This window comes from Phodopus roborovskii, unplaced genomic scaffold (assembly GCF_943737965.1).
Source record: "Phodopus roborovskii unplaced genomic scaffold, PHOROB, whole genome shotgun sequence".
NCBI lineage: Eukaryota > Metazoa > Chordata > Mammalia > Rodentia > Cricetidae > Phodopus > Phodopus roborovskii.
The window spans coordinates 21,677,424-21,688,538 of NW_026126517.1; the positions used below are offsets into that span (position 1 = coordinate 21,677,424).

At 47.0% G+C, this 11,115-nt stretch overlaps 1 protein-coding gene across 2 annotated transcripts; it reads right to left on the reverse strand.

The window, feature by feature from the left end:
- Positions 1 to 134: 134 nt before the first annotated feature.
- Positions 135 to 8,275, reverse strand: Hmbs (hydroxymethylbilane synthase). 2 transcript variants are annotated; one of them, XM_051197236.1, is made up of 14 exons: positions 8,089 to 8,275; positions 5,064 to 5,117; positions 4,677 to 4,749; positions 4,309 to 4,358; positions 4,163 to 4,218; positions 3,776 to 3,853; positions 2,832 to 2,909; positions 2,664 to 2,739; positions 1,739 to 1,852; positions 1,477 to 1,515; positions 1,155 to 1,274; positions 881 to 934; positions 705 to 791; positions 135 to 625 (listed from the first exon to the last, which is right to left on the reverse strand). In XM_051197236.1, the coding sequence occupies exons 1-14, from the start codon at positions 8,119 to 8,121 to the stop codon at positions 452 to 454; spliced, it is 1,086 nt and encodes a 361-aa protein (XP_051053193.1). In that variant the 5' UTR covers positions 8,122 to 8,275; the 3' UTR covers positions 135 to 451. The 2 variants fall into 2 exon arrangements, with proteins under 2 accessions (XP_051053193.1, XP_051053194.1); XM_051197237.1 differs by lacking the exon at positions 8,089 to 8,275 and adding an exon at positions 5,258 to 5,280.
- Between the last annotated feature and the right edge of the window lie 2,840 nt (positions 8,276 to 11,115).

An 11,115-nucleotide genomic window follows, 5' to 3' on the forward strand; every position in this document is an offset into this window, starting at 1 on the left:
GGGCAAGGCTGTGTAATAAAAGTAGGTCCTGGTAACTGAAGGCAGCCTGAAGGCTGTTTTCTTTGTGTTGCTTCCTGGGATACATTCTGAAAATATGAGTCAATTACAGAAAGTATTTAACAGAAGTTTTAGAATTCGGGTTTAAATGGGCTTTGTGTTTATTCCCCAACTCCACCAAAACAACCACATTCAGAACTGGTTTAATTATTAGTGGCATTGGTTACATTCGATATTGGTGTGGACTTTTTCTAAAGAGATGAAGCCCCAACCACTGAGGAGAAAAGGCAGTCATCAAGGCCCCAAGGTGAGGCATGTCTCTGGAAGTGTCAACACCCTGTGGTTCAATCTCCTGGGCTAGTCACTCCTTTCCAAGTTAGGGAGCACAGGGCACTTGAAAGCCAGATGTAGGCACTAGAAAGTGGCAGCAGGTTTCCTGTATCCTACAGACCAGTTAGTGCACATCATTAAGCTGCCGTGCAACATCCAGGATATTCTTGGCTCCTTTGTTAAGCAGCAAGCTGGCCAGGCTGATGCCCAGGTTCTCAGCAGCCAGCTGGGCCCCTCTTGGAATGTTTCGGGCAGTGATTCCAACAAGCTGGGGGTCATCCTCTGGACCATCTTCATGCTGGATGACAGAAGTTATAATTTGGTGAGAGGGAAGATACTAAAGTACTTTTGCTTATTCCTCATCTCCCAGTCAATACCTGAACAGGGACCTGGATGGTAGCCTGCATGGTCTCTTGCATGCTGTCTGAGCCATCTAGACTCCACACTCCTCCAGTTAGGTACAGCTAGGAGATAAAATGGGTTGCTTACATGTTTGGGTGCACAAAGAAATGCCACAATCCCTTCCCCTCCCTCATCCATTTTCCCTGCTTACCTGCCCATCACTCATTATTGTATGTACTGCTACTGGCACGCTGCAGCCTCCTTCCTGCAATGACAGACCTTTGAGTTCTAAGGGCCTTTAACACCACTTTTTGATCACAAACCTCTAAGGATATTCACTGAAAAGGATACTGGGGCCAGACCAACGCCTACACTTTCCCCTAACTTTTGAGTTACTACTGCATGTAGAGCATTTACTTGAGAAATCTTCCTGCCTTTCCTGATTCCAAGTCCTCATACCACTATAGTAGGAGCCCAAGTCTTACCAGATGCCTCAGAAATGCCCGTTCAGCAATGCAGCGAAGCACAGTCTCAGGATCATGCAACACACTCACTAGTTCCAAGATATCCTGGTCCTTGGCTCGGACTTCCACCGCTAGGGCTCCCTAAGGAAAAACAGGCCTAATCTTTCTCTAGTCATGGCTGAACATGGGAACCACTCCTACCTGCTTCCCAGGGTCTTCTGCTTGCCAAAGCCTGCCCCTCCCTGAATATTTTATTTGATTGGAAGTAGATGCCAAAGCATAATGGCACTGAACCCAGGTTCTTGAAAGGGCACATGAACAAAGCCAAACTAGGCAAACTTACCTGACCCACAGCATACATACATTCCTCTGGATGCAAGATCTGTGGAAGCAGACAGAACAGACGGAATGATGGGCTGTCCAAAAGCAGTGAACTACAGTTTGCCAACTGGGAAGCTGGGGAATGCACAAGCAGAAATCCAGCCTCTAATCCCACTCTCCCTAGCCTGGGCTTACATCTGGCTCGTAGTGTTATTGGCAGAGTAGTCGCAAAGATAGCAGGAGAGAGGCAGATTAAAATGAAAACGGAATGGGGAATCTCCTACCTGCCCCACCCGGTTCTGCCAGCCCATGCGCTGTAGGCCAGCCACAGCCAGGATAATCGCACTGAAGTCCTGCTGCTCATCTAGCTTCCTTAGCCGGGTGTTGAGGTTTCCCCGCTGTGGAGAGATGCTAAGGAGAATCATGACCCACACAGTACACCCTCTTCCCCATAGTCTCTTCCCCTTTTAGCTGACTTTTAAAGATACTTGGACAGGATCTCACAGTGTAGCCTGGCTGTACTGGGACTTACTATGTAGACCAGGCTGACCTTGAACTAAAAGAGATCTGCCTGCCTCTGCCTCCAAAGTGCTAGGATTAAAGGCATACGCCACCACACCTGACTAGAACATACTATTTCTAATTATTTCAGCTTTATGTGTATGGGTGTTTTGCATGCATGTGTCTGCAGAGGCCAGAAGAGGGCATCAGATCCCCTAGAGCAGAAGTCAGAAACAGCTGTGAGCCACCCAAGTGGGTGGCTGGGAGTTGAACCAGGGTCCTCTGGAAAAGCAGCCTGTGCTTTCAACCACTGAGCCATCTCCCCAGGCCCAGAACATACTGTTTTTAAAATTAGTTTTGTGAAACACACAACATAGTTACTGTAAAAATCAAAACTGTATAGTCACCAAGAAGTAATTACTGATCAGTACCACTTGTATTGTCAATGCCTATCTGTCTTGCTAACATGCAGACTCTATATAAGCAGGAACAAGGCTTATTTTATAATCAACCTGGTTGCCAGGCACCTGCCAGAGTTGAAGAAAACACTAAAGATGGATGGATTGATGGATGGATGGATGGATGGATAACCCACTGTCCCCATGGGCCACTTGCTTTGGAGAGCCCTTCTATACTCAGGACTCTCAAGAGTCCTCTGGACCTTCTCTTCCTCTTTGCCCACTGCCCTTCCCTCTTGTGAAAGGATACGATACTCTTGAATTCCAGATGTGGAAATTTTCTCTGCAGCTGGGCCACTCTCCTCAGGGAGCTGGTTCCCACTGCACTGCTCAAAGAGAGTTTAAAGTTAAATTTAACATGGACTGCCTGCTGTTCTCCACTGCCCGTCCCTGTCTTCTGTACACCAGGTCCACTCACCTTTTCTCTGGCAAGGTTTCTAGGGTTTTTCCAATAAATTTTGGGTGAAAGACAACAGCATCACAAGGATTTTCCCGTCTGGAGAGTAAGTAATGAAAAAAACTATTATTTGGAGACAAGGTTTAACTCTAGCCCTAAAATGTACTATGTACCCCAGGCTAGCCTCTAATTCACAATGATCCTTCTGTCTCAGCCTCCTGGATGCTAAGAATAAAGGTGTGAGCCAGCAGGCCTGACACTTTATTTTCTTTTTAAAGGGTTTTGTGTTTTGCTTTTTTCCCCCCTTTGTTTTCAAGACAGGATTTCTCTGTGTAACAGCCCTAACTTTCCTGGAACTCTCTCTGTAGACCAGGCCAGATTGGCCCAACTCACAGAGATCCACCTGCCTCTGCCTCCTGAGTGCTAGCATTAAAAGCATTAAAAGCGTGTACCACCACTACCCAGCAATGTTTTGCTTTCTTGATTGTCTACAGTTTTTATTTATGGGGTGGGAGAGTATGCATGGCATGGTGTGTGTGTGTGTGTGTGTGTGTGTGAGAGAGAGAGAGAGAGAGAGAGAGAGAGAGAGATTATAACTTATGGGATTCAATTCTTCCCTTTCACCATGTGGACACCAGGTATTGTACTCAGGTCATCAGACTTGGAAGCAAATGCCTTTACCAGCTAACCCATGGTAAGCAAGCCTTCTTTCACCCCACACCTTGAGACACAATCTCACCTAGTTTTCAGGCTGTGAACCCGTCTTAGCCCTCCCTAGTAGCTAGGATTATAGGCTTGTGCCACTGAACCCAACTCCATGCATACTAACTACACAACCAATCTGTTTTTCCAGCATTTTCTGCCATGCTTAATGACTGACAACCTTCCCAGCAGAGTGAAAAAAGTCAGACTCCCATGGTGTGATCAATCCCTGGCCCAGCCCCCCTCACATGCATAACTCTTACTTGCAGATGGCTCCAATGGTGAAGCCAGGAGGTAGTATAGTAGGCACATCCTTCAGCGAGTGAACAACCAGGTCCACTCTAGAGACGAGAGGGGAGGACATGGAAAGAGGCTTTGAGTAGCTGACCTTACACTCTTCTACCTACCTGAGCTGCGACTACAGCTGTTCAGGAAGTGATGGTCCTAAGACCTAAAGACCCTGAAGGCTGCCTTCCTCTCAACTATTCTACCCATTTCCCAGCCAATCTTATACTCCATGCAGTTAGGTGGCTCCAAAGCAAGACACTCTGCTTTGTGAAAGCTTATCAACAGCCCTGCTAATACTGGGGAGCCACTTTGGGGTTCTAGCAAGAGACTGGAGGAGTACCACCCTTCCTATTTTCACTTACTCATTTTTCTCCAGGGCGTATTCTAGCTCCTTGGTAAACAGACTTTTCTCTCCAATCTGCCAGAGAAGAAAGAGCCTCAGAGTGACCCTCTTAGGTGAGTAAGTGGAGAGAGGGACTAGAAGAGCAGGGATAGGGGCTGTCATTACCTTAGAGAGTGCAGTATCAAGAATCTTGTCCCCTGTGGTAGACATAGCAACTGAGGAGAGAATCAATCAGGTACCCATTAGTCAGCATCTATTGAGTCCTCAGGAGTTCAGCACTGGACTAAGATTCACAGTGGGTCAGAGGCCCATAGGCCCCAGCTCCTACCCTCTGGGAACACACACACTAACAGAAAAAGCAGACAGGCTCATAAAAAGACCCAAGGCAAAAGGCATTAAATACCAGGCTAGCCCAGGCAGTCTGCAAGCAGCCAAAACAGATTCTCACAAGCAGGCCTTGACCATGGCAAAGCCAAATGTGCCATATTCTCCCATGCATTGGCTTCCCATTCACCCCTCTCAAGAAAACTTACTGATTTCAAACTGCATGCCAGGGTGCAAAGTTTTCAGCATCGCCACCACAGTGTCGGTCTGTATTCGAGCCAGCTGGGGACAGAAAGTCAGATTGTTCCTACCCTTGCCTGGCCATTGCCCCAGACCCAAATCCTCATGTGGGTTAAGAAAGATTAAAAAAGGGACTAGGCTTCTCACATGGGTATCTCCTAGAAAGGCCTGGTGTGGGAGTCCTTTCTCTGTACTCCAACCACTTCCCTGGCCTAGGGACTTTCTTTTCAGAGGAAGTAAGCTACCATTCCCTATGAAATTGACTCCCAGGCACTCTTATTTCTGGGTCCCCTCAACTGATGACCTTGTGAGCATGTGTTAGAACTCTTCTGGCAACTCCCTCTGTCTGTACTCACCTGGCTCTTACGGGTCCCCACACGAATCACCCTCATCTTTGAGCCGTTTTCTTCCTGCAGAAGGAAGTCCCCAGGTTACAGTCTGTTCCACAACAGCTTATCCAAGAGCTAGGATCCCAGGCTTAGGAGAAAGGAACCCCAGGCCCTGGCCAGGGAAAGACTCCCACGACTGGTCTTTTAACCTTCCTCAGTACCTTCTGCTCTCCTACAGGATCCAGAAGAGGAAAGCTAGGATTCTTTGTGGTAGCAGCAGCAACTAGGACACTGAGTCTCAAAGCCAGCCTGGCCAAGGCCGTTCTCAGTGGGAGGGCTGCACACAGCCAGGTGGGTACAATGATAAGGCCGATCAGCTCAAGCAGAGTGAGGGTGGGCCCTGCTGGAGGGTGGGGCAGCACAGCTGAAGCCACATCACTAGAGGACAGGTTCACTGTCCACACCAGCTCAGGCACTTGAGCAAGCCCCACTAACCCCTAGGTGAGACAGGATGTGCCCCTTTAAAGACTGAGGTCAGCCAACCTAATATATAGTACTGTTCATCCTTTTGACTAGGTGACTTTGGGGACATCATCCCACCAAGAGCCTGTTAAATGAAAGGCCACCTAATGCCTCAAGCTTATGATAAACTGCCCAACATTCATTTGTCTAAATGCTTTCTCTGATGTCAGAGCCAGAGCTCAAAGGACACGCCTCTTCCTCCTGTCATGGTGCCTTGGATAAAGGTGTTTAATGCCGAGCAGGTAGAACGGGGATCTGCAATCTGACACAAAGGTCTGATTTCTTTCTGCTGACTGGAGCCACTCTAGAAACTGTCCACCTTCCCTGCGCTGGGCCACTCATCTCACAGCTTCTTCTGCAGCCAAACACTCAGTTTCCTGGTCATTGTAGGCAGTGAAAACTTGCTCCTGAACTCCAGTCCTCCACTGTGATTACTCCTCCAACAAATGACTCTGAGACAGCCTTTGCAGTTTAGCTAGGATTGAAATACTCAACTTGGAAACTCTAGGCCACAGGGAGCCCACAGAAAGGAATTACTAGGTTCAAGCAATTCCTTAAATTGACTGACCAGTACAATATTTTCAAATCCAACTGTTCCATTAAAAAATAAGTATTGACAGGACAGGCTCCAGAGCTACAGAGAAACCCTGTCCTGGAAATAAGTATCGGGTGGTGGCATACACCTTTAATCTCCGCACTCAGTACTACGAGTTCCAGGACAGCCAGGATTACACAAAGAAACCCTGTCTCAAAACACACACACACACCAAAAAAAGTATTGTGAGGTGAGGGGCTGAAGAGATGGTTCCCTGATAAAGCACTGGCTGTTTTCCACAGGACCTAGGTTCAATTCCCAGCACCCACACAGAGGTCACAAATGTTTGTAACTCTGGTTCCTTCTTCTGGCCTCTGTTGGGCACACATGTAGTTCATGTCTACAGACATGAATTTAAGCAAAATCCACATAAAAATACACATAAATACACATAAAATAAACAAATTAATTTTGTTTTGTTTTTCCATACAAGATCTCTCTGTAGTCCTGGCTGTCCTAGAACTCACTCTGTAGACCAGGCTGACCTCAAACTCAGAGATCTGCCTGCCTCTGCTGGGATTAAAGGTGTGCACATGCCACCACTGCTAGGCATAATAAATTAACTTTTTAAAAAAGTATTTTCAGGCCAGGCGTGGGTGGCACATGCCTTTAATCCCAGCACTCAGGAGGCAGAGGCAGGCGGATCTCTGAGGATTCAAGGCCAGCCTGGCCTACAGACAGAGCTCCAGGCCAGGCTCCAAAGCTACACAGAGAACCCCTGTCTCGAAAAACAAAAAGAAAAACCAAACAAACAAAAAAGTAACTGGAGTTGAGCATGTGTGACATGCCTTTAATCCCAGCACTCAGGAGGTATGGTAGACATATCTCTGAGTTTGAGGTCACCCTGGTCTACAAAGTGAGTTCCAGGACAGCCAGGGCTGTTACAGAGAAACACTGTCTCCAAAATAAACAAACAAAAAACAGCCGAAGTGTTTGCTGTGCAAACCTGAAGCCATTAAGTTCTATCCTCAGATTCTGTGGAAGGAAAACCCATGTCCAAAAGTTATCCTCTGTTCCACGCTTGCACTGAGGTATGCATGGTGGCACATGTCTGTAGTCTCAACATTCAATAAGGTGATAACTAAGAGAACGGCTCAGCCCAGGAGTCTGAGACCAACCTGGTGAAGGGAATATTATCACTTACAAGCTTGAGCCATCATCTTTGCATATTGTCCTCACAACAACCCTACAAGGTTAGACAGGGTAGGTACTTCCACCACGTGTCTCAGAAAGAACGATGCAGAGAGGTCAAATGACTGGCTAAAAGTCTCAACAGACAGGTAGAAAGTGGGTACTAGAATCCAGACCTTCCTCCCGCTAACCCACAGCTCTGAAATGTCTTCACTAGCAAAGCCTCCTGATTCTGAAGCCTGGGCAAAAGATAAGCAGTCTCTCGGCTCTGCCTTATCTCACTCAGGCAGCCAGTGGCCTCAGAGCTCGGCTCAATGCCTGCCAACAAGTCCAGAGCTTTCCAGTAGGCAAGAAATGACAAGGCCTAAGTGGTTCTCCATTCACAATAGTAATTCAGGTGTGTCTCAGCTTGGGCTGTTGTGGGTGGCTGAGGCCGGGTGACTCTGATAACGGAGAGAGGGAGATATACAAGATGTTTGTATATAATTCTAAGACTTGGGGTGTGCTCTCCTATGAATCAATCGGATCATGTTTCAAGGCAGCTGGATTTGCCTTTGCCCTTACTTTGTGAAAGGATCTTGTTTGTATATACACCTCTACTGGCCCTCTAACCCTGAGCCCGGCCAGGAAAACCCTCTTCCCTTCCTAGGGGCAAATGAGTTACTGGCCCTTTAAAATGTCAACAAGGCGGGATCAAAATGACAGCCAGCTATTCTGACCAATAGACGACGGAGCATGGCAGCCCCGGACCAATTGTTGCATCCAAAAAAGCCAAGAAGTGCAGATCACCGGCTCAGGACTCACCGCGGTTGCAGCCGCGCTGCCGTTACCGGACATGACTCCGCTCAGGGCGCAGGCGCGGCGCTGCCGCTGCGGTCCCCTGAGGTCTGCAGAAGCCGGCGACCTGGGCCGGCGGGGACTGAAGGCACATGGGGCCCGAGCCCGCACTTCAGCCGGGCGGCAGGACCTGCTGAGCTCTGCGTCACGTCCGCTGCCCTCCCTCGAAGGGGCGGCACCTTCCTCTGGGCGGGAATTAGGATTGCGACATAGCTCGCCTCATCGTGGGCATTCACCTTGCTTGCTGCACAGAATTCAGGTTTTTTTTGTTTGTTTGTTTGTTTGTTTTTAAATATTTTTTGTTTTTATTTCTTATTTTGTTTTGTGTTTTCGACACAGGGTTTCTCTTTGTAGCCCTGGCTATCCTGGTACTCACAATGTAGACCAGGCTGGCCTCAAACTCAGAGATGAGCCTGCCTTTGCCACTAGTTCTGGCATTAAAGGCGTGCACAACCACCGCCTGACTTTTTGTTGTTGTTGTTGCATTTATTAAATGTGTGTAGTGTAGTGTGTGTGCCCGTGTGCCTTGAAAAGGTTAGAGGCTAATCTAAGGAAGTTGGTTTTCTCCAATCCTCTCAGAGGATTTGAACAAGTTACTGTACCTGCTGGGGTGCATTCATTATCGACAGATAAAAGGGCTCCAAAAGGCTCCTCAGGTTTGTTTTTTGATTTTGGGGTTTTTTGTTTGTTTGGTTGGTTGGTTGGTTGGTTTTTCGAGACAGAGTTTCCCTGTGTAATAGCCCTAGCTGTCCTGGAACTCGCTCTGTAGACCAGGCTGGCCTCGAACTCACAGAAACCCACCTGCCTCTGCCTCCCAATGTGCTGGGACTAAAGGCATGCACCACCAACACATGGTATTTTTAGCTTCACCTCTCCAGTACTGGCATAAGCAATTAGTGGTATTTCTTTTCTTTACAGGCGTGCACCACCAAGACCTGGCCAACATTTTATTTTATTTAAATACAGGGTTTGGGCTATTATGAGCTCAGGCTGGCCTTTAACTTTTCCATTGTTCAGCCTCAGCCTCTCAAGAGTAGACAGTATTTTTTGTTTTTGTTTGAGACAGGGTCTCATGTAGCCCAGCTAAAAATTTGCCATGTAGCCCAGAACGACCTTGGTCTCCACATAGGTACGTCATAGGATTACAGCATGTACCACCATTTGATCCCAGAGCTTGGGAGGCAGAGGCAGGAGGATCTCTGAGTGTTATCTTACAAAGTGAGTTCTAGGATAGCCAGGGCTACACAGAGAAACCCTATCTGGAAAAACAAAACACACACACACACACACACACACACACACACTAGTTCAAAGAGATGAATTGTGAGTGGTTAAGAGCATTTGCTGCTGAAACTCCAGGTCTAGAGGTTCTGATACCCTCTTCTAGTCTTCCTGAGGAGGCATGCATGAGGTATGCATACATACAGGCATGCATTCACACATGAAATAAAAATAAAACTATCCTGAAGAAAAAGGTCATGCTAAAAGCCAGACATGGTAGTGTTCCTGTAATCCCAGCACTTAGGAGTTGGAGGGTCAGGATCTCAAAGTCATCTTAAGTCACACAGTAAATTTGAAGTTAGTCTGGGCTACAAGAAACCCTAACCAAACCAAACAAAAAAAACCTTTATTCTCAGCACTCAAGAGGGAGAGGCAAATCTCTGCAAGTTTGGAGCCAGACTGGTCCACATAGTGAGATCCTTTCTCAAAAAGGGTGTGTGGGGTATGCAACCCTAAAGACAAATGGGAGGGCAGCACTTATGAGGATGAAATTCTGGGCATACATCGTACCACTAAGCATATTATATCCTCAGCCTTGAAAAGTGCTTGTTTAGGTGTATGCCAGCACTGGGGAGGCTGAAGCAAAAAGATTCTGAATTCAATGCCATGCTGGATAGCAAGACCCTGTCTCAAAAATAAACAGAACACACTCACACACACACACACACACACACACACACACACGCACGCACGCACGCACGCACGCACGATGGACTGGCATGCCCAAAGTCTTGGGTTAGTTCCAAGAAACACACATGGCTCTTCTCACTACTTTGATTAACAGTAATTAATTAAGCATTGTACAAAGACATAGATAGCCATTTGTTTCATAAGTCTGTTAATAGCAGCTATAGGCAAAGTGAAGACAGGATGAGGATGGCTTGAGCTCAGGAGTTCAAAGCTTGCTTAGACAACACAGGAAGACCCTATCTCAAAATGAAAAAGAATAGCCTTGGAGCTGGCAAAATGGCTTAGTTGGTAAAGTACTTGCAGTCATGGGGACCCAAGTTTAAATCCATGGTAAAGGTGGAAGGAGAGAATTCACTCCATGAAGTGTACCATGCGTACTATCACATGCCCATCCTACCTCCACATCTCTCTCACATACACACACAAACCACATACTAAATGAATGTAAAAAAGAAAAGAAAAGAAAATTAAGAGTAGTTCTACCAGGACCAGCTCTAAAGCAATAAAAAAAAAAAAAAAAAAAGTGTGGTGGTGGTGGTGGTATACTCTTTTAATCCTAGCACTTGGGAGGCAGAGGGCAGAGGCAGGGGGATGTCTGTGAGTTTGAGGCCAGCTTGGTCTATAGAGCAAGTTCCAGGGATAGATCCTATCTCTGTCCAGGAAAAAAAAAAAAAAAAAAAAGAGTAGCCCTAAGTCAAATAATACAACTAGGATTCAATCTCAGGCCATCTGATCCAGTCATCAACCTGCTATAGAAATGGTAGTGGTGCCTGTAAACCCAACACTTGGGAAACTGTTCAAGGCTAGCCAGGGCTACACAGATAGGCTTGTGCTGGGCAATCTGTCATGCTGCCTCTTTAACAAAGCTGTTCAAGCCAGGTGATGGTGACACATGCCTTTAGTCCCAGCACTTGGTAGGCAGAGGTAGGTGAAACTCACTGAGTTTGAGGCCAGCCTGGTCTACAAAGCTACACAGAAAAACCCTGTCTTGAAAAGCTTAAAACAAAACAAAACAAAGCTGCT